Genomic DNA, 25,063 nt, shown 5'->3' with positions numbered 1-25,063 from the left:
CTCATTTATTTGCCGTCTTGCCCTCGGTGACACTTGGAGCCCTGATGGGCGCAGCGCCCCAGAACAAGGGGGCACGTGGCAGCGGGCAGGCCGTGGCGCTGTGTGTGTCCCCAGGCGGTTTCACACCCTGAGGCCTCCCCGCAGCCTCTCCACGGAGCGGGGAGCGGGGCTCGGTCACCCCCTCGTGCTCGCCGCGTGCCCCCAGCCCAGCCGCTTTTGCCACTGACTCAAGCGGAGGGGGTGGCACGGAAACACCCGTGACCAGGAGCGAGCCGGGGGGGTGGGGGGGGGGGTGCAGCCGCCCGCTGCCCGCCAGGCCTCGGGGGCGGCGCCGGGCTCTGTGCTGCCCCCCGAGCCCCCCGGGGGTCCCCCCCGCCGCCAGGCCTCAGGCCCAGCCTGGGGGGGGGGGTAACGGGACTACAACTCCCATGGTGCAACGGGGCGCGGGGCAGCAGCGCTCACGTGACGGCGGCGGCGGCGCGGGTCACATGACCGGCCGGTGAGCCAGGGCCCGGCGGAGCCGCGCCGCCGCCGCCGCGCATGGCCAACGTCGCCAAGAAGGTGTCGTGGTCCGGCCGCGACCCCCGCGACGAGGACGAGGACGGGCCCGCGGGGGAGAGCACCCCGCTGCTCAACGGCACCGGGCACGGGGCGCCGGGCGGCGCGCGGCAGGTGGGGCCGGGGGGAACCGGGGGGAGCCGGGGGCCCGAAGCGGGCCGTGCCCGGGGCCGGCACCGGGCGGGGACCTCCAGCCCCGGGGAGAAGCCGGGGGGAGCCGAGGCTGGGCCCGATGCGGCGGGGCTGCGGCTCGCGCGGGGCCGTTCCCTCCCCCCCCCCGGTTATCTGGGCGCCCCCAGGTAGCCGAGCCGTGGCTCGGAGCGCGCTGCGGGGCCGGGGCCGGGGCCAGCCGGGGTTGGGGCCGTCAGGGAGCGCCCCCGGTGGGAGCGCCGCGGGGTGCGGGCTGCCGCTGACAGCGATCTGCGGCCTCCTGGGAGCCCCCAGCCCAGGTGAGAAGCCAGGCTCTGGCCGCCGTTAGCACGGGCGGCTCGTCTGGCACGGTCCTGTGCTGCCCTGCTCGTGGGCAAGTCAGAACAGCGGGGTAATTAGGCTAATTAGGGGGTAGAGCGCAGGGTTTCTCGGGCTGGAAGCTTCTGCTGCGACTCTGCAGTCTGGGGGCCCGGTGGCTGGGAGGGGCTGGGGCGCTCTGCAGCTGTGCTGATCCGAAAGCAGAACCGAGGCCCGCGCAGCAGCACCGGGTGCGTGCCCGGCAGGTGCCGTCCGCAAAAATCGCGTGGTGAGCCGGGCAGGCCTCGAGCACGCTGAAATAACCCTGGGAGGCCTCACCTGGCGGCGTGGTGCTGCAGCACAAACGGCACCAGGGGAGTTTCTTCTCTTCCTCACGTGTTCGCTTAATGGAAATGAAAGTGATCTGAGTGACAGGAGGCAGCACGGGTCTTTAGCTCCCCAGCCGACTGCTGCGAGCAGTCGGGGCTGGGAGGTTAAGAGGGGCTGTCTGCCTGGACCAACGTGCCCGTGGTCACAGAGGGGGTGCCGTAGGGATGTGGCTGGAGTCGCTCTGTTTTGGGCCTTGCCAGCTGGGCACGGCTGCGGAGCTGTGTGAGCCTTCATCCCCTCCTTGGGGCCTCCCAGTGGCTCGGGTCTGTGGCGGCGTGAGGGGCTGCCGGTACCTCCGGGCACCGCGTGTGCCGGGGCGCTTCGCTCTCCCGTCCTCGAGGCCCTGTTGGTTCTCACTGACAGCGGGTGGACGATTTCAGTAACAGCAGCTGATTTCCATTAGCTTAAGGTATTTTTTGAAAAAGCAGAGGAGGGACCGCGGGAAGGCCTGCAGCTCGCCTCGCAGCAGCGGCGGGGCCCCGGGAGCTGGGAATCCTGTTCCTCCTTCCTGCTGCTTCCGCAGTTTGGCGTTGTGTGGGCTCCTGGTGCGGTCTGCGCCTGACAGCACTGACAGCAGAAAGCCAGGTGGGCCCGGAGTTGGTTAGCGAGGAGCAGGGCGGTGGGAAGGAGCAGCCTGTGGGTGGGCGCCGGGCGCCGGTGATGTCCTGCGGGGAGCGACCTCGCTGGAGACAGGCAGCGTGGTGAGCCAAACGCTCCCTGCCTGGGGGTCTGCAGAGCGACCATCGTCAGGCACTGGAGGGCTGCTGCGCACGCAGCCGGCGGCTGTTCTGCGGGGCTCCTAGATAGCCCCGGTGGGAGCTGCTCCGCTACTCGCCAGCCGGGACTGTGGCATCGCACGCAGCAGCGCCGCTGATCAGATGTGCAGAACGCCGCCCGGTTTGCTCACGTGGGCTCCTGCGGCTTGTTGGGAGCCGCGGGGCCAAGCCCCGGCCGTGCTGCTGGGTCTCCTTCCCCCCCGCGCCGCTGCTGGGGTCGGCCTTAAACAGCCACTGCCTGGTCTCTGTGCTGGTCCTTCTGGGGCCTGGGCACGGTCTGGTGATTGAGGCCTTTTGCCATGTTTTATTCTCTTTCGGGACTGATGCTGTTTGCCCCTGCCCGTCGCGGAGCAGCGTAAGGGGGAAGGCAGCTCCGGAGGTCTCCAGCCCAGCCCCGGCCAGCAGCTGGTCCCTTAGGCTGGGCAGCTCAGCCCCACGCCCAGCGGGGGTCTCCAGACCCCACTTTCAGTGTATCGCCACCCCTGGGTGACAGGTTTTCCCGAAGCAGACATTCCCTTCCTGTAACTTGTCTGCTGCCTCATGACCTATTGGTGCAGAGCTTCGGGGAACGTCTGGCTCCGTCTTCTCTGGAGCCTCTTTAGCTTGCTGGAGACAGCAACGAGACCTCCCTGAGCAAGCCAAGCCCTCGGCTTCTCCTCGTGTATCCTAGCGTGTGCTGTGCCCCCCGGCCATCTTGCTGGCTTCGCTGGGCTTTCTCCCGTGTCTCGGTGCCTGCCTTGTCCCCTGCGGTGTCCTGGGACCCCCCCTCAGCCTGTCCCTTGGGCTCCCTGCGGGGCTGTTTGAGCAAAGCTGCCTTCTGGCCGCCGGGGTTGGTCCGCCCCAGGTGCAGGGATCTGCATTCGCCTCTTGAACTTTGGGCGGGTCCCCGCAGCCTGTTGGGGTCCCTCTGAAGGGCTCTGCCCTCCGGCGCATCGACTGCTCTGTTACTAGGCGTTAAGCAGGCTTGGGCGCGACCAGCAGTCTGGATCGAGGCTCTGGTCACCTCTTTGCACGGCTCAAAACGAGTGGGGAATTACCTGTGGCACCTGAGGGGACGGGTGCCGAGGGCTGGGCAACGCCGTCGTTCGTCCCCCGCTGTCGGGGCAGCTCTTGCAGGGGGCTTCCCCGGTGGGCTCGGGGCAGGAGAGCTGCCGGTGCGTTCCCAGCCTCTGGGTTTCAAGAACAGTGCGTGCTGTTGTGTGGAAATAATTGCTCTGCAGTCACACCAGCATCATATGTACCCGGGAGCAGCAGCCTGCCTTGGGAGAGCGCTCAGGCTGGGGTGGTGTTGGCCGTGCGCTCAGCGGCTCTTTGAGCCGTGCACAAGTAACTTTGCCGTCTGTGCCCCTGCTCAGCTGGATCCCCCCCGTCCCTTCCGTGCAAGGTGCGTGCTGATGGAGGGAGCTTTTTCCCACCCTCCTGGCACGTGATCCCCGTGCTGGCCGAGACGCAGCCAGCCCTCCGCTTCGGCAGCGACTCGGGCTGCACAAACGCCGGGTGGCTGCCAGGGCCTGGCGGAGCGGGGCAGGGCTTCTCCGTGTCCCGATGAAAAAATTGCTGCGGGGTCTGCTGGAGGCCGACCCCAGGTGTGACACAAGGGGTGGCTCCCAGCTGGGTTCCCTGTTCTCGCCTGGGCCATGTGGCATCGAGCGGGAACCCAAAACCTGCGTGCTGCTTGAGGCCGGGCGGGGAGAGGCTCCCCCGAAAGGTCTCTGCTTCCACCCTGCCGGAGCTTCGGGGTGCGGACGGGGCCTTCTCCCTGTTCCCAGGGCAGTGGGGTCTCAGCCAGGACCTCTGTGCCACCAGAGCAGCTGGGCACCGAAACAAGTCGCTTCTGGCTCTGACTCTGAGTTCCCACTGCTCCTGTGTGTCCCCTGGGAGGTGACAGGCGTGTGCCTGGCTCATGGGATGAGTTTGCAGGGCCAAAACCCAGCTGCAGTCAGGGAGTAAGTAGGAATGGGGAGCTGGTGGAGAAGGGGGAAAATAGGTCAGGCTGCCAGCACAAAGGGAGATTCATCTGGTGACGTGCACGGCTCCCGGCTGCTCTGGCCTGCGCGTTCCAGGCAGGATCGGGGGGGATTAAAGCAGGAGGGGCTTGGTCTGGGATCCGCTGGCCCCTGCAGAGAGGGACCGACGTGCTGGGAGCCTGCTGTTGCTCGCTATGGCTTTGTTAATGCCCCGGTCTGTCAGCGGGGCTGTTTGGGGATGGGGCTGGTGGAGGGACGAGGGCTTTGGGCTGTTCTTAGTGACCGTGCTGCTCGCACCCCTGTGCGTTTCCCGGCGGTGAGGGTGGTGGTGATACGTGCTTCTGGTGGGGCTCCTCGAGGCGCTGCCCAGCTGCAGGCTCAGCCACAGCCCTCGCCTGCCTTGGCCAGGAGATGAGAGTTGCCCAAAATAGTCCTGAGCCTCCTGCGTTATGCAACTGTGCTGCTAGTGACAGGCCTGAGAAAGGAGAACCTGCCTTCCCGGAGGCACTGGCAGCAGCTGCTCCTTCCCAGCATCGTCCTGGGCCCCGGCTGCGGAGCAACGCGCCGCTTCCTCCTGCGCGCGCGGCACTGGGCCCCGGGCATCCGAGGGGCTGGGGGAAATGTGCATGGGGATGCCGTGCGTGGGGGCAGCAGCAGGCAGTTTTGGAGGGCAGGGCAGGAGCCAGCCTGGGCTCGAGGTGCAGGTGGTGCTGGTCAGGCTGCCTGCAGGAGCCCCACTCCTCTGGCCTGGGGGAATCGTGTTCCGGGGACGCAGCTGGAAGGCGAGAAGTGACCGGCCTGCCTCTGTGGGGCAGCCGCCTCCCTGCCGTGTCCCCTCGAGCAGCTCTTTGTGGGTCCCCTCGGGGGGCTCTGGCCGTGGGCTGCCTGGCGGAGGTGGGCGTGAGGTGGGAGAGCTGGGACTCGCTGAGCCGGCAGTCGTGGCGCGCTGGGGAGCTGAGCTGGTTTTCCCTTCTCGTTGCAGTTCGCTCCTTCCTCCTTGCTGCGCACGGGCCAGCTGAGCAATGTGGATCTCAACGAGGACGTCCGTGAGCTGGTGAGTGGCACAGCCAGGGCATGTTGCTGAGCTCCCTGCTGCAAATAACCCGAGGGGACGCTCCCAGGTCAGCAGTGTCAGTAACGGGAGAGCCTTTGTCATCTTCCACTGCTGGCACCAAGTGCTGCTCTCTCCCGGAATCGTGCTCCTGCGTGGCCCTGCTGGAGAAGTGGGTGCTGCGGCAATGGAGAGGTGTGTCCCGTGCTGGTACCCCTGGTGACGGGGTGGCCGTAGCACGACCCAGAGATGGGGCTGGGCTGAGCGACTGGGGGAGAAGAGCACGGTACAAGTGCTGGCTGGAAGCACAAGTGCCCTGTTGTGGTTTAAAAGGCTCATGGGAGCTCTGAAGCAAGCTGCTGAAGATGTATCCGTGTTCCAAGCTCAGGCTGGCCTGGTCTCCCTCCTTCCTTGTCCTTTCTCTGCTGGGCTCTGCCCTCTAGGTTTCTCCAGTTCTCTCCATTTTCATCTGACAGCCCTCGGTAGGCACCCAAAGGGGTGGTCGCTGTGGCTGGGCCGTGACCAGCTCGCCGTGAGGCTTCCTCCTGGGCTGGGTGACCTTCGTGGCACGAGGAGCCCGCTGCTACTCGGCCCCGTGTCGCTGGTTCCCCTTGGCCGGAGAACGCCGTGGCTGTGCCGAGCAGCAGGCCCTGATGCCAGCCAAGCCTGGAGCTCCATCCTGCTGTCCTCAGCCCAGCAGCAGCTCACGGCACCCAGCCAAGCAGCTCGAGGTGGGGGAGCAGCTGCCGGTACCGGGCGCCCTGCGGGAGCCGTCGGTGACCCGCGTGCCAGCAGCCCGGCGTTGCCCTGCCCCGAGGTCTGTGGCCGTGCCTGGAACAGGACGAGAGCAAATGCAGAACCGAGTGGGGTGGGGAGGGATTTCTCCCTTGTCATGTGAGCTCCTGCCCGGCTCAGGCAGCGGGCAAGAGAAGCAGCCTTGACTCAGCACGCAGGCAAGGGAGGGGACTTGTGCTGTGACAGCCGCTGGGGAGAGATCTCAGCTGCGCTCCTTCCCAGGGACAGGGCTGGCAGCAGGCATCTTGTGGAAGCTCAGGTTCCACCCACCTGGAAAAGCCTCTTCTCCTCAGGTTCTCCTGCCTCAGTTGTGGAGCTTCACAAAGTGCGAATGGGAAGAATTCTGTTAAATATTTCTTGTGGAATTCTCAGGTGGAAAGAAATGCGTCTTAATCCAGTGCTTTGCAGAAAAGGCTGGGCCAGCTTTGGCTGTAGCTGTAACTCAGGGCCAGGAAAAGGGCTTGTGATGCTGGTGGGGGGGGGGGCTCCTGCAGCCTTGGTGAATGCCCTAAGTCACAACCAGGAGAAGCTTGCGTGATTGAAGGGCATTTGTGAAACAGAACTTGATTTCTGCCCAAAACCAAAGGTCTGCTTGAAATAGCTCCTTGCTTTAGGCCAAAGGAATTTCCTGCCGAGGTGAAACGTTGCCTACTGCTGGGAGCACGGGGACGCCGTGTTAAAAACGGGAGGTCGGTGCCGGCTGTGCCAAACCTCCGTCTGCCTGCTCCTTGCTCCCCCTGCCTGGGGCTGCCCCTGGGCAGATGTCCTGCCTGGGATTGAGGAGGTGCCAGGGGTTCAGACTCAAAAGGCTCTTTGAATCAGTTGACATCTGCCTGGTGGAAGGTCACCCCAGGTCCTGGCCTCCTGGGCAGCCTCACTCGGGTCTCTCCCGAGCAGCCGTGCAGTTGAAGCAGCCCCACAGCGGCGGGGTGGCGCGGGCGCTCGGTGTCAGCACTTACCTCCAGGCAGCTGGAGAAGAGAGCAGGTCCCTCCCCGGCGCTGCAGGAGCGCCCGGCCCGGCCCCACTGACCTGTGTGTTGTGTCCCGCAGGAGACGGAGCTCCCTCGGCCATATCCCAATGAGATCCCCCACAACGAGAAGCTCCTGTCGCTCAAGTACGAGGTACGTGGGCCCCTGTTCCTCCCTCATCCGCCCTGCGGGGAAGAAAAGCTGCAGTAAGGTCACCCCGCAGCCTTCTCTCCTTTGGGCTGGACAGCCCCAGCTCCCTCAGCCTGCCTTTGTAGAACTAAAGACACTAAACAGCATCTCCCTCTTCTGATCTAGAGCCTGGACTACGACAACAGTGAAAACCAGCTGTTCCTGGAGGAGGAAAGGAGGATTAACCACACGGTGAGTCTTGCCCTGACGTGCTTGCAGGCTGGCACCGTGGGGGAGCCATCAGCCGCTGCCTGCTTCTGTGTGCTGGGGCTCAGAAGCAGCCTGGGCCGCGGCGGGTTCACGGGCATCAAGCAGCTTGTGGTGAGCAGTGAAACCTTGGAGCAGGGCGGCCAGATCCGGCGCGGTGTAAGGGAGGGCTCAAACAGGAGCTGGCCTGGGTACACGTGGTGGCATTGCTGGGAGGGACACATGGAGCTTCTGCGTAGGGAAGGCCTTGTCCCGGGGGCTTTGGGACAAGTGCTGCAGCAGAAAACAACAGGAGAGCCTGCGGAGAGGCCTGGTGGAGGCGGGCAAGATGGAAAAACGCATTTTCAGTCCAGGGATCCCTTGGAGGGGCAAGGCTGCTGGGGGATGGCTTGGAACAAGTCAGCTGTGGCCGGGCTCTGCAGTTCTGTGCCTGCCTGTGTCGATTCTCCCTGGGCAGCTCTCCGCAGCCTGCGGCTTAGGCCTGGGTCAGGAAAGGTGGCCAGGTGGGCTGGGAGCCCCCCCTTGATGCTCCTGGGGGCTGACGGCTGTTTGTCTGTCCCCCAGGCCTTCCGGACGGTGGAGATCAAGCGCTGGGTCATCTGTGCCATGATCGGCATCCTTACCGGCCTCGTCGCCTGCTTCATCGACATCGTGGTGGAGAACCTGGCCGGGCTGAAGTACCGAGTGGTGAAGGACAGTATCCTCACACGGAGAGCCGCGGCCTCGCTCCTGGGGGCCGGGAGAGGGCCGGAGGGCAGCGCTTCCTCCCAGGGGCTTGGTGGCACGGGTCCTGCTGCCCGTGGTGCTGAGCTGTGATAGTGGAGGAGGCTGCGCTATGTGCGGGACCCGCTGCGGCTCAGGGAGCTCCCTGGTGACCCCTAATTGCAGCGGGAGGCGTGTTTCTGAGCTGGCGCTGGCCTTTCCTTGATCCGCTGCCTCAGACATCGACAAGTTCACGGAGAAAGGGGGCCTGTCGTTCTCTCTGTTACTCTGGGCCACCCTGAACGCCAGCGTGGTGATGGTGGGCTCTGTTATCGTCGCTTTCATAGAGGTAAGGGCTCGGAGGCCACCTGCCTGGGGGTACTTCTGTAACATCAAATGCGTTTCTGCTGAGTTGGCTCTTGGAAGTGCAGTTCTGTGGCGCTGGCTGGGAGCGGCTCCGTCTGCGTGGTCAGATTTCTCCGCAGGGTGTCAGACCGTCAGGGCGCGCTGCCCTTCGTCTGCAGCCCCGGCAGCTCGGGGCAAAGGAGGTGGCAGACGGGTGTGCTCCGGCCTTGGAAGCAGGCACGGCTCTTGCTCTCCTGTCAGTTTGTGCAAGCCTCGGGCCTGGCCCAGCCTCTTTGCTGTGTGTGTACGTGAGCGTGGGCAGTGAGCAGGCGGGTCAGGTGCCTGGGAGACACCAGAGGACAGGCCAGAGACTGGCTGCTGACCTCTGGGGGCAGGCTGTGGCTGGGAGGGGGGCGATGGCTCCTGTTGTGGTTTAACCCGGCTGGCAGCTAAACAGCACACAGCCGTTCGCTCACCCTCCCCCCTCCCTCTCTGGGATGGGGGAGAGAAACGGGAAAGTGAAGCCTGTGGGTTGAGATAAAGACAGTTTATTAAGATAGAAAATAATAATGATAATAATAATATGTACAAACAAGTGATGCACAATGCAATTGCTCACCACCCGCTGACCGATGCCCAGCCCAACCCCGAGCAGCCGGCCCCCCACCCCGGCTAGCCACCCCTATATATTGTTCAGCATGACCCCATAAGGCATGGAATACCCCTTTGGCCAGTTTGGGTCAGCTGTCCTGGGTCTGTCCCCTCCCAGCTCTTGCTGCACCCCCAGCCTGCCCGCTGGCAGGACAGAGCGAGGAGCTGAAAAGTCCTTGGCTTAGTATAAGCAGTGCTCTGCAGCAATTAAAACATCAGCATGTTATCAGCACTCTTCTCATCCTAATCCAAAACATAGCACCCTACCAGCTACTAGGAGGAAAAATAACTGTCCTAACTGAAACCAGGACAGCTCCCTGCAAGCCTCTTTGAGTCACCAGCCTCTTCCTTGTTGCTTTGCCCTCACTCCTGTAAAGCTCTCCCTGGCCACCAGGTGAGAGCCTCCTGCAGCACCGGGCCTCTTGCCGCGGTGCCGTGCTGGGGAGGACGTCGGTGTTGGGGAGGACCTTGTGTCCCACGAGAACCTGCAACCCGCCGGCGGCTCCTCCCTCGGGCTGCGTGTCTGTGGAGGTGCAGGGGGTGCAAGCCCACCTCCAGAGCCTGTCGGCAAGCTTTGGCCTCCTCTTTGAGCCTTCCCAAGGATATGTTGGTGTGCCCTCTGCTTTAGGGATGGGGATAAAGTGACCAACGTGGTCCCAGTCTCTGTCCTGTCCATGGCAGCCATGAATATCTTCCCTGTTCCCCACAGCCCGTGGCAGCCGGCAGCGGCATTCCCCAGATCAAATGTTATCTCAACGGTGTGAAGATCCCGCACGTTGTCCGCCTCAAGGTAAGCAGGAGCTCGTGGGATGAGCGCCTTCCGCGTGTGCTGGGCTGGACGGAGCGAGCTGTGTCCTCGTGCCGTGGGGCGCTCCCCGCGTGTGCTGTGGCAGAGCTGCAGCTGGGCTCCCCGCGGCGCTTCGGAGCGACCCCACACCCTCATGATGCGCTGTGCCTTCTGCTCTGTTTTGCAGACCCTGGTGATCAAAGTCTGCGGGGTCATCCTCTCGGTGGTCGGCGGCCTGGCCGTTGGGAAGGTGATATGCACAGGGCGCTCTCGGGCGCGCTGCTGGCGTGATGTTACCCGCTGCGGTGCAGCCTGGGACTGGTGCTGGTGGCCCCACAGTGACCTCCCACTCTTACTCCCTGGTCTGCTGGCCAAGGTGGCCGCGGCACAGCCAGGCCTGGGGAGCAGCAAGGGGCATGCAGTGCCAGCCCCGGGATGCGTGGTGCCACCAAGAACGCACATGCAACCTTCCCCAGCTTCCCTCAGCTCCAGGGGTTCTTCCTTCCCCTGCCTGACCCTGCTGTCCTGCCCGCAGGAAGGACCCATGATTCACTCCGGAGCGGTGATTGCTGCTGGCATCTCCCAGGGGAGATCCACGTCTTTGAAGCGAGACTTCAAGGTTGGTGCTCTGGGCTGAGGGGCTGTGCTGCAGGGGCTCTGGACGTGTTCCCTGGCCGTCCCTGTCAGACTTCCCCAGCCAGGAGATGGGTGTTGCCTAGCCCTGTGCGCGCTTCTGAGCTCCAGCAAAGGGCCTCTGCCTCCTTCCATGCTGATAGTGGTGGAAGGGGGATGGTTGGACCAGGTGGTCTTGGAGGGCTTTCCCAGCCTGAATGATTCTGTGGTTCTGTGATCCACCGGCACCTCTCCCTGGTGAGCCAAGACCTGCCTGCAAGCTGGGCAGCAGCTGCGCCTGAAACAGCCGCACGGCTGCCGTGCTGGGCACCCAGCTCCCTGGTGCCAGAGCCCAGCCCCAGCCTGGCTCTGGGGTGCTGGAGCTCTGCCTGCCTTGGGGAAGGCATCTGGAGGGAGGAAGGGGGCTGTGGCCTCCAGCCAGCGCTGCTCGAATCCCTTCCTGTGCCCCCGGGGGTGCCCAGATGGTTCCTTGGGGTTGTGTTGGTGGCAAGAGATCCTGCGTGGCATTCCCCGTGGCTCCTCCTGAGCTCATGCCTGTGGCCAGCCCTGAACCTGCCTCCGCTTGGGTATTTCAGATCTTCGAGTACTTCCGCAGAGACACAGAGAAGAGGGACTTCGTCTCGGCTGGAGCTGCTGCTGGTGTCTCGGCTGCGTTTGGTGCCCCTGTGGGTACGTGCCTTGGTTCTGATGCTGAGCAGCGCCTGCGTGCACGTCCTATCAGGAGTTTGCTCCTGCCTGCGCGGGGGCAGCTGCAGGGACCTGGGACACTGCAGGAGCCTGGGCCGGGAGAGCCCAGTGTTTACCTCCAGGCTCAAACACTTGTCTGGAAGCCCGGAGGGTAGGTGATGTGCGGTGGGAACATGTGAGCAACTGAAACTGGTGTGCTGCCATCCTCTGCCAGCTCCAGGGATGAGAAGAAAGAAACAGCTGCTCTGTAGCTGTGCCCCAAACCTTCCCCAGAAGTGCCTGGCCTCCCTCCAAGCTGTCCTGTCCTGCCCTGCAGGTCTTGGGAAGAGAGGAGGTGGTTGTCTGTGTCTGATGCTAAATGTTGCCTCCCTGAGGTGGGGGAGGAGGGTGAAGGGGCTTTGCTGCAAGCAGTACGTTGCTGATGGCTTGGTGGGCTCGGCTGGTCCCTTCGCTGGAGCCCGTCACTTGTGGGCTGGGTGGGTTTGGCTGCCTCAGCTGGTGCTGCTAGGCAAGGGTCCGTGGTACGTGCCCCTTGTGAAGATGTTCGCTTGTCTTGCGCTTGCAGGGGGCGTCCTCTTCAGCTTGGAGGAAGGGGCTTCCTTCTGGAACCAGTTCCTGACGTGGAGAATCGTAAGTGCTGGAAAGCAGAAGCAGTAACTCAAGAGCTGCCGGCTCCGGGTCTGTGCGCGGCCCCTGGCACTCTGGGATCCCTCCGTGCCCAGCAGCAGCTCCTGGTCCTGCCTCTGGGCCTCCAGGGGCCTGAGCCGGGGTGCTGGCGTTGTCGTCCCCCCCGCCGTGCCCTTGGGGCTGGGTGTCCTGCAGCTGTGTGCCTCCTGCCATCCCTCCCCTGGCTGGGCAGCCAAGGGATCGGGGCGTCTCAAACCCCTTTCTAGTCCCCAGGGGCTGAAGTTGGGTCTGGCTGAGCAAGGTACTGTTTTCTGAGGCTGCTGACCCCTTGTCCAAGGGAGCTGCCACACGGCAGCAGAGGCAAGAGGTGTAAGCTGCCCGGAGTGCTGCCCTGGGGAGCGTGGCCGCTTGTCTCCAGCACACGGCGCGTGCCAAGTCCCAGCCAAGAGCTCGGGGTGTTTCGGGGTAGCACGGAGGGAACAAGGCTGGATGAGTTTGTCGGTGACTCTGGGCTGCATCTCTTCCTAGTTCTTTGCCTCCATGATCTCGACGTTCACTCTGAACTCTGTCCTGAGCGTTTACCACGGCAATGCTTGGGATCTCTCCAGCCCTGGGCTCATCAATTTCGGCAGGTTTGATAACGAGGTATGGCAGGAGACTGCTGCGTGCGGCTCTGCTGGGGTGTTAGAAGCAGCGTGGGGGGGCTGGGGACATCTGTATGTCTGGGGACTGAGGCAGGCTCTGGGGCTTGGCTGGATCCCAGAGGACCCCAGGCCCACCGGTGTGAGCAGAAGGTGTTTCTGCAGCCCCCGCTGGGGCCGGGTGCTGCGGGGTGTGCCGGGGATGTCCTGGGGGAACTCCAGGAGCCGCTCTGGCTCAGGCGTGTGCTGAGCAAATGGTGACTCACTGCCAAAGGGTCAGCAGATCTGAAACCCATCTCTTGTTTTTAGAAAATGGGATACACAATCCAGGAAATTCCTATCTTCATCTTCATGGGAGTGGTTGGTAAGAGAGTTCTGCTCTTTCAATTCAATTAGTCTGAATAATTCCCTCTGTTCTCTGTCTGGGCCTAAAAAGCTTCAGGATCCTGTTTCCTGGGGGAGTGGAAAATCCATTTGCCTCTGGAGCAGAGGCTGCTCGTGGGGCTTACGGGGGTGAGAGCTGGATCCCCAGCCAGCCCTCGCTCACTCCTGTAGGAAAGGCGAACCCACTTCATCTGCACCCTGCCAACACTCGTTGGGGTTGGTGTGTTGTGGCAGCCCAGGGCTCTCAAGCTGTGGTGCTTCAGCCACCCTTACCCCTCCGCAAAGGGGAAACAGCACATCAGGCACCCCGCAGCGTGTTACCCAGCTCTGCAGCTGCCTGGGTGTCTGTCTGCCTGTCCCTAGTGCCGGTGCTGTGATGCTGGTGCTGGGCTCCCCTTGGTTTCCTCCACGCTCCGTGGGGCTGCCCAAGCAGGAGCAGCATCCGTGTGTCCCAGGCAGCCGGTCACACTGGGTGCGTTGTTGATGTCTCCCTGAGCTTCGCTGTTTCTCTTGCACCTTGGGCAGCCACCAGAGGGTGAGACCTGCGTGCTGACATCTCCCTCTTCTGCATTTGCAGGCGGGATCCTGGGGGCCCTGTTCAATGCCCTGAATTATTGGTTAACGATGTTCCGGATCAGGTAAGAGCTTGCAGGCGGCAAAGATGACTGAAACGGGCTGGCTGGCACCTTCTGTGCTCCCTGCAAGTGCCGTTCCTACCCAGAGCCGGGCTGTAACCTCATACCTCATGTGTAACGTGAGAAGTGACAGCTGGAAGCTGGCGCACAGAGATGCCACGTGCCTCTTGCTGCCTGCAGCCGAGGCTTTGACCCACAGCATCCCGCCTTTGCTCTGACCCCGCTGTATTTCTCTTTAGTGACCTGAGGGCCCAGACAAGTCCAAATGCTTTGCATGCCCAACTGTTAGGTGTTTCTGAGAGCAATGTGAGAGCTGCTAAACCCCGTGTGATGTGCCAAGTGGGTTGCAAGTGACCCTGCACAGTCCAGGAGGGCAGAACAGGGGCTCGTGGGGGGGGGCTGCAGATGCCCACGGGGCTGTCTTTTGAGAGCCAAATCCACGTGCCGCCCTGGGGCGCAACAGGACCCTCGCTTTGCTGTGAGGAGACAGCTCGAGAACCAGCTCTAGCTGGCCGGGGCCTGCAGCAGCTGCCCTCCTGTTCCCGACACAGCCCTCCATTCCCTCCAGCCCGTGAGGCCTGCCTGCAGCCCACCGCCGGGCACCCCTGGGGGCAGAGCTGGCCCCACCGCCCCGCTCCCTTCGCAGGTACATCCACCGGCCCTGCCTCCAGGTGATCGAGGCCATGCTGGTCGCAGCGGTGACGGCGGCTGTGGGGTTCGTCATGATTTACTGCTCTCGAGACTGCCAGCCCATCCAGGGGAGCTCGGTGGCCTATCCCCTGCAGGTAGGAGGTGCTGGGGGGAGACCCTGAGCCCCGGCGGAGGCTGGGGGCTGAGCAGGGCAACAAAAACCCGCTGGGCCTTGCTGGTTCCCCCGCAGTCAGTGCCTTCTGCTCCGGGTAGAGCTGGAGACCCTGGTGCAGTAAGCAGGGGATGGTTCTGCTGGCCGGCCTGACCCACAGCTCTGGAAATAAAAGCAGCTGGCTGCTTTGTCATCTGAGTCCTGCCTTGGTAGGGACTTGGTTGTCACCAGCCAGGTGGCAGCGGGGCCTGGCTGAAGCTGTGAAGTGGTGGCGTGGGAGTGCAAAAAGCAGCGTGGTTGTTGGAGCCCTTTGCTCACGTTCTGGGCACTTCCCTTCGCGCTGCGAAGAAACATGTAAAGCTGCCAGGCCAGAGATCCTGGAGAAGCATCTCCCTCGTTCTGACTCCGTTCCGTTCTCCTCCCGTATGGCAGTGCCCTGCCCCAGACCCCAGGTCTGCCCTGGGCTCCTCCTCCCTGTAATGCCCAGCTCAGAGCTGTGAGCCCCGCTCGTGCCGCAGCATTACTTTGGGGGGGGGGGGGGGCCTCCACAATCATCATCAGCAAACGAGCTGGATAGGAGCGTTGCGGCGGCGGTGTCCTTGCTGCCTGCAGCTGCCTCCTCACCAGCATGCAGCCGCTGCGCTCTGCAGCCAGCCGGAGCCCGGCAGCCTTTGCTGCCACAGGGCAGCCCACATCTGCCACTTCTAACTTGTTTTTTTCCTTCCCCTCCTTAGCTTTTCTGTGCTGATGGAGAGTACAACTCCATGGCCACCGCCTTCTTCAACACACCTGAGAAGAGCGTTGTCAACCTCTTCCACGACCCTCCAGGTCTGCCTGCCTAGTGAATGCTTCCTCAGATAAGAGCAGAGCGAGGCAGGGTTTGTGCTCGGTGGCTGATCCGATCCCTCCTTGCTTGTGGGACGAGGCAGGGGGCGGTCAGCATGGCCCAAGAGGATGGGATGGGATCTGGCCGAGCGCTGTGTGGGGCAGCAGGGAGTGAGTGGCTGTGTCGTGGTGTGACACTGAGGGGCTGCGTTGCCGGCGGCCAGCTGGATGTGTGCGAGGGGCGATGTGAGCCTGTGCGCGCCCAAAAACCTGCTGCTGCTGCACCACGGCTGAGGCTGGCCAAAAGCCTTGTGAGCGAGCTCGGGGAGAACAGGCCCAGCAGCGCCTCCGGTGTGCCAAGGCACCCAGCAGCTTGGCCAAAGGGTCCTGGGGCAGCTGGCGGACAAAGGCTCGGCTCTGTTTGTGTGTCTGCAAGCTGGCACCTCCGAGTGGCGTGGGAGCCTGTCTGAGCCTTGCTTGTTGGAGGCTGTCCTGGAAATACCCCTGGCTGTTTTCTTACTTAGCAGGGCCTTTTGCCCCTGAATGACTTTACCTCCTGGGTAGGTTGTGGAGGTGCATTTGTGGAGTTTGCAGAGTTCATAATTTTTACTCGCAGAAAGCTGAGAAATGCAGGGCTGAAAGGTCGCCATGGGTCACGAGATGGAGGGCATGCATGTGCTGGACTCAGTGGGATGGGAGGGCTTTGGATGGCACTGGCAGGGTGCTTGACAGAGGTAGAAACAACCCCGAGAGCCAGCGTGAAAGGCTTGTGCTGTCAGGGAGGATGCTGGGGGCAAGTCTGGAGGAAGGTGCCCCCGACAAGAGGGGCTTTGTCTGCTGGGAGCGAGCGTCAGGGGCTGCTGCTGTCTGTTCTCCCCTGGCTGTGGAACCAGCACTGACTCTGTTTTCTCCCCACGCCAGGTTCCTACAACCCCATGACGCTGGGGATGTTCACCCTGATGTATTTCTTCCTGGCCTGCTGGACGTACGGCCTCACGGTGTCTGCGGGGGTCTTCATCCCTTCCCTGCTGATCGGCGCTGCCTGGGGGAGGCTGTTCGGCATCTCCCTGTCCTACCTGACCAAGGGCTCGGTGAGTGTTTGATGGGAAGGGGCACTGGGGGGGTGGGAGTGGCACCCAGCTCTCCTCATCTTGCTGCTGGCCCAGCTGCATGCGCAGGCAGTGGCACGGAGCTGGCTGAGAGCGCGGCACGGCGGTCTGGAGAAGTGTGGAGTGCGTTGACTCCTCGCTTGATGTCTTCCTGGGCTGTGTCCCTGGGCTTTCTTCAGTCCCGATGGAACCCTGCTGACATCTGGGCTGTGCAGTGGTCATCAGGCACTCCCTGCTCCTTGGGAGGGGGGCTTTGGGGCCAGGGCACTGCTTGTTATCTGTGGGTGAGCTGGAGTCAGCAGCTTACCGAGCCCTTTCTCTCTCAGATCTGGGCTGACCCTGGGAAGTACGCCCTGATGGGAGCTGCTGCACAGCTGGGTGAGTTGCCCCCCTTCAGGACTTGTGGCCACCTCTGACTCGTGTCACAGTGAAGGTGGCAAGGAATGGTCTTTGCTTCCCTGATGCAGCTTTTTCCCTAGCTGAAGTGAAGCCTGTGTGGTGTTGCTAAAACCCCAGCCTGGCTGTCAGCTCCCTAACAGCCCGGCCAAGCCCTGGGCTCATCCAGGGCAGCAGCTGGCCCCGTGCAGCCCCGGGGCTGGAGGTGCTGCAGGGCTGAGGCCTGGCTTGGGTCTGGCAGCTCTGCCTTCCCCTGGCCCACCCCGGCCCCCCACGGATCGTGGGTCACTGGAGCTTGGTGCCCCGTCTCCTGCCTGCACAGCCGATGGAGGCGAGCAGCGTCCCCGGGTGGGTTGGATGTGCTGCCTGCCTCGTGGGGTGCCTGTGTGGGAATCCTGGGGTGCTGCTCAGAGACTGAGGGGCCTTGGGTGCTCTCCCCTGCCCCCCTAAGGCCCTGGTCCTTCTGGGTGCTTCTTCCAGGTGGCATAGTGCGGATGACGCTGAGTCTCACGGTCATCATGATGGAGGCAACAGGCAACGTTACCTATGGCTTCCCCATCATGCTGGTGCTGATGACAGCGAAGATTGTGGGAGACTACTTCGTGGAGGTGAGGGCTGGCTGTGCTCACGGGGAGCCCAGGACTGGCCGAGAGGCTGTGGGTGAGGATCTGGGGGTACTGCCGAGCTGGGGAAGCTGTAAGTGAGGATTGGGGGTGTTGTGGAGCTGGTGGACCCTGGTGCTCCCTCTCAGAGGGGAGCTGCTGCCTGGCTGCACCCCTCAGCATCTCAGCAGGCCTCTCCTGAGCCTGGCTCTCCTTGCAGGGGCTCTACGACATGCACATCCAGCTGCAGAGCGTGCCATTCTTGCACTGGGAGGCTCCGGTGACGTCCCACTCCCTCACAGCCAGGTAGGTGGGCTGGGGAACCCTTGGACCATGCTGTTGGCCCGCGTCCAGAAGGGTGATGGTGACCTGCTTTGGTCACAGGTGCCTGATGGTCACCGGCACCATCAGCCCAGCCCCTTCCCCAGCAGGGTGACGTCCCTCTCCACGTCCCCCATGGGTTACAGGGAGCAAGGAGGTGTGCACGTGGTGGGGTGAGTTCGGGGCGTGCTGCCACTGAATTGTTTCCCCCGACTCTTCCCCGCAGGGAGGTCATGAGCACTCCTGTTACCTGTCTGCGGAGGATCGAGCGGGTGGGCACGGTTGTGGACATCCTCAGCGACACCTCCTCCAACCACAACGGCTTCCCCGTGGTGGAGAGCAACCCCAACACCACCCAGGTGGGCTGGGTGCCCGCCGGGGGGACCGGACCGCAGCAGCTCATGGGGGGATGTGTCTGGGGGTCGGCTGTGCGAGGGCTGGCTGTGGCGTGGGACCCTCGTGCTCGCCTCCCCTCCCCAGCCTTGTTTGACACATGATGCTCTGTTGCAGGTGGCGGGGCTGCGGGGTTTGATCCTGCGCTCCCAGCTCATCGTCCTGCTGAAGCACAAGGTGGGTGGTGCTGCACAGGGGCTGGGCGGGCTGCCTCGGAGCCCTGCTGCCCCGGCCCCACCACTGTCTCGGGCCCTTTGGTACCTGCCCTGTAGGGAAGGGCTGGCAGAGCATCCCTGTCACCTCCCTTGGCTCTCCGTTTGATGGGGGCTGCCTTGCAGCCCATGGGCACACTGCTGTGCCTCACGGGGCTCACAAACCACCCGTTACCAGAAACAAGCTGCTTCCTCTGGGTGCTCTGCCTGCCTCAAGCTCCTGTCCTCTTCCCTTCTTACCCTGCCTTGGTGCCCTGGTGTGGGCTGCGGGGCTGCAGTGCCCCAGTCAGCATCTTGGGACGGTCGCTGATGGTCTCTCTCCCCAAGGTTTTTGTGGAGAGGGCCAACCTGAGCCTGGTGCAGCGGCGGCTGAAGCTGAAGGATTTCCGGGACGCCTACCCCCGCTTCCCCCCCATCCAGTCCATCCACGTCTCCCAGGATGAACGCGAGTGCATGATCGACCTGAGCGAGTTCATGAACCCCTCACCCTACACCGTGCCTCAGGTAACATCCCAGGGCCCCTCTGCGCCCCAGTCTGTCGGGGAGCCAGCCACGCTGGGGCACCAGAGCCAGCTGGGGCCTCTGTGACCCATTTGGCCCCGATCTGCCTTGCAGGAGGCGTCTCTGCCACGGGTGTTCAAGCTTTTCCGGGCCCTGGGCCTGCGACACTTGGTGGTCGTGGACAATCGCAACGAGGTGAGTCCCTGGGGCCGCCAGGCACTCGCAGCATGCGGGCAGGCCGGGCTCCTCTTTGGGGTGCTGCTGTTGTCCCCAGGCTCAGCTCGCCAGCACGGGGCCTCATGCTGTCCCTTCCCGGCAGGTGGTGGGCATGGTCACCCGCAAGGATCTCGCCAGGTACCGGCTGGGGAAGGAAGGACTGGAGGAGCTCTCGCTGGCACAGACGTGACGTGGGACAGCGCTGCCCAGCGGGATCGCACGCTGGCCCCTCTGAGACTGGGACCCTCATTTGGTAGAGGCAGGGAGAGGACTGGGCTGGCTTGTGGAGGTATCATGGTGCCTGGAGCACTGGCGCAGCTGTTCTGCCCTGGCTCTCCCATGTATCGCTGCCTTCCCACCTCTGCCAGCTCCTCTTCTCCTCGACCTTTCCTCTGCTTCTCTGAGGGATCAAAATATGCTGTTGGTTCTGTTAGCTCTTTGAGTAAACTCACCAAGGGTTGTGTGAAGGCTGGAGCATGCCTGGGGAGCCAGAGTGCCCTGCTGAGCTGGGTACTGTCTGCCCTGGCCCCTGCCCTCTATCCCTGCTGCTGCCATGGGCATTCCAGGCCTGGGCACCTCCTGTGGGACTGGGTCCGGCTCTGTGGGGCGGGGAGGTGGCAGAGCTCTCCCCTGCTCCTAGGGCCCCGTCCCCTCTCCCCATGCTGCTGCTGGCTGGGTTGGGCTGAGCCCTGTGTCTGTTACTTTGGCCAGAGGGGCTCCCTGCCCTGCCCCACTGTGCAATAAAAGGGCTCCCATGGTTCAGCAGCTGCTGTCGCTTGCTCTTTCTTGGCTCCCTTGACTGCTGTGCCCCTACGCCTGTGGGGTGGGGGCACAGCGTGGCCCTTCCTCGTGGCTTGAAGGGGATAAGAAGGGGAGGGCTTCCCTCGGGTGGTGGTGGTCCTGGAACGTGACCCTCGTGTGCTCCCCTGTGCCTCCAGCCCTCCCCTCAGTCTTCTCAGTGCTGCTGCATCTCCCCTGCAGTGACACTGGGTCGAAAGTGACCCCAGCTGCATTCCTGTGCTTTCTGCACCTTGGTCCAGACCTTTGCAGCAGCCTGGGTCCTGCTGGCCTTGGCCGGTGCCCCCCCAAAGCCAGCCACCAGATCCAGCCCCAGGGAGAGAGCTGAGCCTGCAGCTCCCTGGGTGGTGAGGAGTGCTCCAGCCCTCACAGTTCCTTGCCCTCTGAGCTCCAAGTCCTTTACCTTCCTCTGCCCTCGTTACCCTAGGTGCTGGCCTTGGCCCTGCTCTGTGCGCTGCACCCCGGGGCCTGGTCCCTGCCCTGGGGGGCGAGTGCTCTGCACTGAGTTCTGGGGGGGAGCGGGGCAGGGAGAACCTGGCATCTAGGGGCTTTCTGCTGCGGGCTACTTCTGTGCTGAAATAAATCCTGTTTGTACTTTTACGTGGTGGTGCCTGGCTCTTGCTTCCCTCCTTCCAGGGCTCAGTGCAAGGCGTTGGGCTCGGGGGAGCCCCTGGGAGCTGAGCCCCTGGGGTTGGTGCTGGGGGGCCCGGGCAGGGCTCCCCCAGCATGGGCCGGGGGGTGCTGTATGAGGGGGAGTGCTGGGAGCCAGAGGTCCCTAGCAGGCCTGGGCTCTTCAAGGTTGCCCCTTCCTGGGTGCTTTTCCCTTTTTATGCCTGACAAAGAGCCACCACAAAGACAGGGATGCCTCTGCCGGGCCCTGGTAACAGCGCCGGGCTCTGGCGGCAGCCAGGAGGCCGCAGGGAAGGGCTGGCTGTGCCGCGGTGTGGCCCTGTCCTCCCGCCTGCATCTGACACCCAGCAGCGTGGTGGTGGCAGGTCCCTGCTGCCTGGGCAGGCAGCGGCTTCCCCGGATGGCAGCCGGGTGCTTTATGAGGCCCTGTGCTGCCCTTTGCCCCGGCGCAGCTCAGATAAGGGGATGGGATCCACTGAGTTGGGCCCGCAGAGCAAACACGGGCTGCTGGCTCCTCCAGCCACCGCGCTTCCCTCCTCCTGCTCCTGGAGGGGCACAGAGCCCTTTGTCAGCAGAGGCAGGGATGCCCCTGCTGCAGCGGCGGGTGGCGAAGGACACGGTGCGCACTCGTGCCTAGCGGCAGTCATTTATTCACTTGTCCCAGCGCCAGCTCCGACCCAGCGGCTCCAGCTGCCCCAGCGCTGGCAGCGGGGCTGTGGTTTGATCATTAACTGGGTGGCACGTGGCGGGGCCAGGGCCCCCGGGCCGCGGTGGGCTCAGAGCCCGACAAAGGGCTCAGCATCCAGCCCCAGGCGGCCCGGCTCAGGAAGCAGCTCCCGCCCAGCGCCCGGCAGCTCCGGCCCCGGCTCCACCGTCCAGTTGGCCAGGAGGTCGCTGAAGTCGGGGGTGCCGGCGTGGAGGAGGCCGGCAGGGCCAGGGCCCGGCTCCCTCCAGAAGGAAGGCGGCAGCTTCCTCCTGTGCATGGGGGTGATGTGGCCGTATTTCCTCTCCAGCCGCTGCGTCTTGCCAGCAGCCGCGCGGGGCGGCAGGCAGCGGTGCACGCCGTACTCAAAGAGCTCGGCCAGCGGCCCCAGCCTGTGCGAGGCCCCGGGGCCGCCCCGTGCCATCACTGCCTCGGGCTGGGGCTGGCTGCCCCGTGCTGCGCACGGCAGGCTGGCGGCGCCCGGCTCGTGGGTGGCGTGCCGGGGCGAGCTGCAGTCCTCGGGTATGCCGCGGCCGCCGGCGGGCTCCTCCTGGCCCCGCCGTCCAAAGTATCGCTGGATGTCACAGCTGATGAGCTCCGAAAACCGGAGGAGCCGCAGGGTGGTCTCAGCAGCGTTTGGGCCGGCCAGCTCCAGCCCGCTGCAGCTGGTGCTGTCCTCTGCTGCCTCCTCTTCATCTCCCTCTTCTTCGTCGTCCTCTTCCTCCTCCTCAGAGAGGTCGGGGAAGTCGGGTTCGGGGCGTGCGGGCAGCAGCAGGCCGTGTGGGAAGGGTGAGGGCAGCCGCAGCCCGGCCAGCGGCCGGATGACGCCCGCGGCCATGTCAGCGCGCAGGGGCAGCCCGGGGCCTGGACTCACCCTGCGGGGCAGGGACGGCGGGGTGAGGGCGGCACGCACCCCGGGGTGTCCCCGTGCCCCACACAGTGCTCGGCCCTGAGGCGGCAGCAGGGGGGTGCTGCGTGGTGCGGTGGTGGGGCAGCGGGGCCGTACCCCCCATCTGTGGGACGGGGGCAACTGAAAACATCCCCCTGAGCCCTGGGATGCACGGCAGCGGGGCTGTTCCCGCTGAGCCATAGGATGTGGGGAAGGACAGACATCCCCCCCCCAAGCCACAGAGCAGAGTTTACATCCAGCCCCCCCCCCCGAAAAGGTGTGAGGCAGCAGGATGTTCCCTGTCGCCCCAGGGCTGTGTGTGGAGGTGGATGAGGCCCTGGGCACAGCACCCTGCCACCACGGGGTGCACACCTGGGGTGCTGAGCCCCCTGCCCGTGCAATGGTCCCAGGGGATTCCCTGTGACAGGGCAAACCTCCCCGCACTGCCCTGGCTGTCTCTGACCACAGCTGGGTCTTGCTGAGCTGTCTGAGGACCCCTCTGTGTTCAGAGACCTGTTCCCTGGGGTCCCCAGCCCTGGCTCGCTGCGAGGCATTCTCAGCCACATGCCTGGGAGTGCCATCACCCGGCTCCAAAGGGCTCTTGGGGCAGCAGTGCCTCTGGGGACAAATCCTGATGCCACCTGGCCAAGCTGGCCAAGCCTGGGGCAGCATCACTGCTGTCCCTGTGCACCCCTCTGCATGCTGTCCCCTCCATGGGGCCACCAGTCCCCTCCGTGGGGCCAGCCAGCGTCGGGGCTCAGCTCCCGGGGCGCCGCACAGCACGGCGGGGACGCTCGCCTCTGGGCTGTGGGGAGTGGGGCAGCCACGCTGCCAGGGCCAGCCTGCCCCCGTGCCACCCGCGGCTGGAGAAACGCCCCGGTGCAGGAGGGCATCGCCCGGGGCCGGGGCTCCCCCGGTGCCTCAGCTCAGCTCGGCACTCACCTTGGTGCTGCTGCCCGGCCATGCATAGGCTCCCGCGCCGCTCCCCCTCGCTGTCCCTCCACCTGGGCCTGAAGTATTTATAGCGGAGCAGCGAGCTGACGGCTGGCAAATATTTGGTAGCTGTATTGTAATAGTAGACTCGGTAAACAGAGCTGGGGTTTGCTTTAGCACCCAGCAACGGGAGAGCGGCGCGGGGAGGGACGCGGGGACGGAAGGCAGGGCTCACCTTAATGGTTCACTAGCCAGGGGATTTTCAAGTGTTGTTCCTGTAGATTCACCTATTAAATCGGCAGCCCCAGCTGCCAAACTGCCTGCACACTTGTACCGAGGGCTCTTATCTCTCTGCTGATTGGAGGCGAAATCAAGCTTTGTCAAATAGGCGTAAAATTAAATTTCATGCTATTTTGACTCCTGGAGTAGGGATCTTCTGAAGAACACACTGCTTATCGAGCGATGCCTGTGCAAACAGGCGCTGCGGCCGTGGCAGGCCAAACCTCCTGGCTGCAGCCTTTGCAGGGGTCCCGCGGTGCCGGGTGCTGCTCAGCCCCCCGCACAGCTCCGGGGCCCCTATCTCCAACCTCGTGCTCCCCTGCAGACCCCGAGGCGGCTGTGGGGCTCAGTTATGAGTCCAAGAGCGGGTTTTTGAGTGTTTTGAGGTGGCAGGACGTGGCCCCAGCGGCATGGCTGGCAGGAGAGGTGCTCTGGGGTGGAGCGGTGGGGCTGGGTGCCCCAGGGCAGGTGGCCCTTGTCGGTCAGTGCTGGCAGCAGGGATGGGGACGTGCTTGTGGGAAGCAGCTGGGGCAGCCCCAGGGCAGGGACAGCACCCAGGATGGCAGCACTGTCACCGCAGACAGGGTGCTGGGATGCCCCACGCCTCCTGCGTGGCTGTGTTGGTCCCTGCAGGCTGTGAGCATGGTAGAGGACCAGCTGGTGACAACAGAGCAGCTTGAGGTGGCTGTGGCCCAGCTGTGCCGTTTCTGTTCTGGCACTGGGACGTGCTCTGGTGCGGCCATCTGGGGGGACGCAGAGCAGTCAGGAGACAGGGGACAGCTCGGGGACAAAGGATGGCCAGGGGACAAGGGACAGCTAGGGAACCTGGGTGGCTGGGGGTGCAGGCTGTGTGGGGACACAGGATGGTCAGGGGACACAGGACAACCCACGTGTGACAGCTGGAGGATACACACAGGGTGGCTGGCAGCCTGACACAGAGCCCAGCCCCCCCAGCACCCTGCTGCAGCCCTTGCTGGGGGACCTCAGAGGGGTTGCGGATGCACTTTGGCTTTGGGGACAGCCAGTCCCTGCTCCAGAACTGTCCTGCCCTCTGTTCGTGGGGCTGATGCTGGCTCCCAGCCTGCTCCCACAGAACTGTCCCTGTCCCCTAGGGCTGAGCTGTCCCCCAGCACTGAGACGGGCCCCCCAGCCCCTTGCACGGCACAGCACCGCTGACAGTGCCACCCTGGGCACAGCCATCACCCACCGGTCCCCCACTGCCTGCAGCCCCAGGTGCCCCTTCCCTGGGGCCGACAGCCCTGGGGCACCTTGCAAGGACTGAGCTGTGGCACTGCCACCGTCACCAGCCGGGCCCCGCAGCGCTTCTGTCCCCTCTGCAAACGCTCACGCTGGCAGCCCCGGGGGGACCAGCAGCCATTCCGCCCGGGCACCGCTGGGCAAACAGGGCCAGCGGGAGCTGATAAGCCACGGGCACGCTTCGATCTGCTGCCTGACGTCACCCGCTGCCACCGCTGCCTGCCTGGCACGGCCTGGCACAGCTTGGCACAGCCCAGGACGGTTTGGTATGGCACAGCCGGGAACAGTTCGGTAGGGGATAGCCTGGAATGGTTTGGTATGGCATGGCCTGGAACAGCTTGGTATGGGATAGCCTGTCATGTGTTGGTATGGGATAGCCTGGATCAGTTTGGTACGGGATAGCCTGGAACGGTTCAGTATGGCACAGCCTGCAACAGTTTGGCATGGCACAGCCCAGAGTGGGTTGGCCTGGCCTGGCCTGGCAGAGCTTGGCATAGCTCAGCATGGCGCGGCCCGGCCTGCTACGGCTTGGCAAAGCCTGGCGCGGCTCGGTACGGCCCGGCGGGGCCTGGCGCGGCTCGTACGGCCCAACAGGGCTTGGCCCGGCCCAGCACGGCCCGGCCGCGGGTGCCGTCCCCGCCCCGCCATCCCCGCCCCCGCGGACTACAAGTCCCGTCAGGCCGCGCGGCGCCGGGAGGGGCCGCTTCCGCCCAGCGCCCGCCGCCGCCGCTCGTCCGCCTCCGAGGCCGGAGCCCA

At 64.3% G+C, this 25,063-nt stretch overlaps 2 protein-coding genes across 2 annotated transcripts; one reads left to right on the top strand and one right to left on the bottom strand.

Annotated features, from left to right (window-relative positions):
- The first annotated feature begins 474 nt into the window (after positions 1–474).
- Positions 475–20,216, top strand: CLCN7 (chloride voltage-gated channel 7). The gene is made up of 25 exons (XM_035339830.1): positions 475–672; positions 5,121–5,192; positions 7,035–7,106; positions 7,269–7,334; positions 7,914–8,046; positions 8,291–8,400; positions 9,757–9,837; positions 10,022–10,084; positions 10,370–10,453; positions 11,043–11,136; positions 11,720–11,784; positions 12,310–12,426; positions 12,732–12,786; positions 13,384–13,444; positions 14,088–14,226; positions 14,978–15,071; positions 15,990–16,159; positions 16,504–16,555; positions 17,054–17,181; positions 17,396–17,481; positions 17,723–17,855; positions 18,007–18,066; positions 18,429–18,605; positions 18,717–18,797; positions 18,922–20,216. Exons 1-25 carry the CDS (start codon positions 541–543, stop codon positions 19,006–19,008), a joined length of 2,412 nt encoding a protein of 803 aa, XP_035195721.1. The 5' UTR covers positions 475–540; the 3' UTR covers positions 19,009–20,216.
- A 140-nt stretch (positions 20,217–20,356) lies between these two features.
- On the bottom strand, positions 20,357–23,139 carry PERCC1 (proline and glutamate rich with coiled coil 1). Its single transcript, XM_035339842.1, has 2 exons — positions 22,781–23,139; positions 20,357–21,824 (listed from the first exon to the last, which is right to left on the bottom strand). Exons 1-2 carry the CDS (start codon positions 22,804–22,806, stop codon positions 21,023–21,025), a joined length of 828 nt encoding a protein of 275 aa, XP_035195733.1. The 5' UTR covers positions 22,807–23,139; the 3' UTR covers positions 20,357–21,022.
- Positions 23,140–25,063: the final 1,924 nt, after the last annotated feature.

This window comes from Oxyura jamaicensis, chromosome 14 (assembly GCF_011077185.1).
Source record: "Oxyura jamaicensis isolate SHBP4307 breed ruddy duck chromosome 14, BPBGC_Ojam_1.0, whole genome shotgun sequence".
In the NCBI taxonomy this organism is placed as follows: Eukaryota; Metazoa; Chordata; class Aves; order Anseriformes; family Anatidae; genus Oxyura; species Oxyura jamaicensis.
The sequence above is the reverse complement of the archived record's forward strand: the minus strand, read 5'-3'. Positions and strand labels throughout refer to the sequence as shown.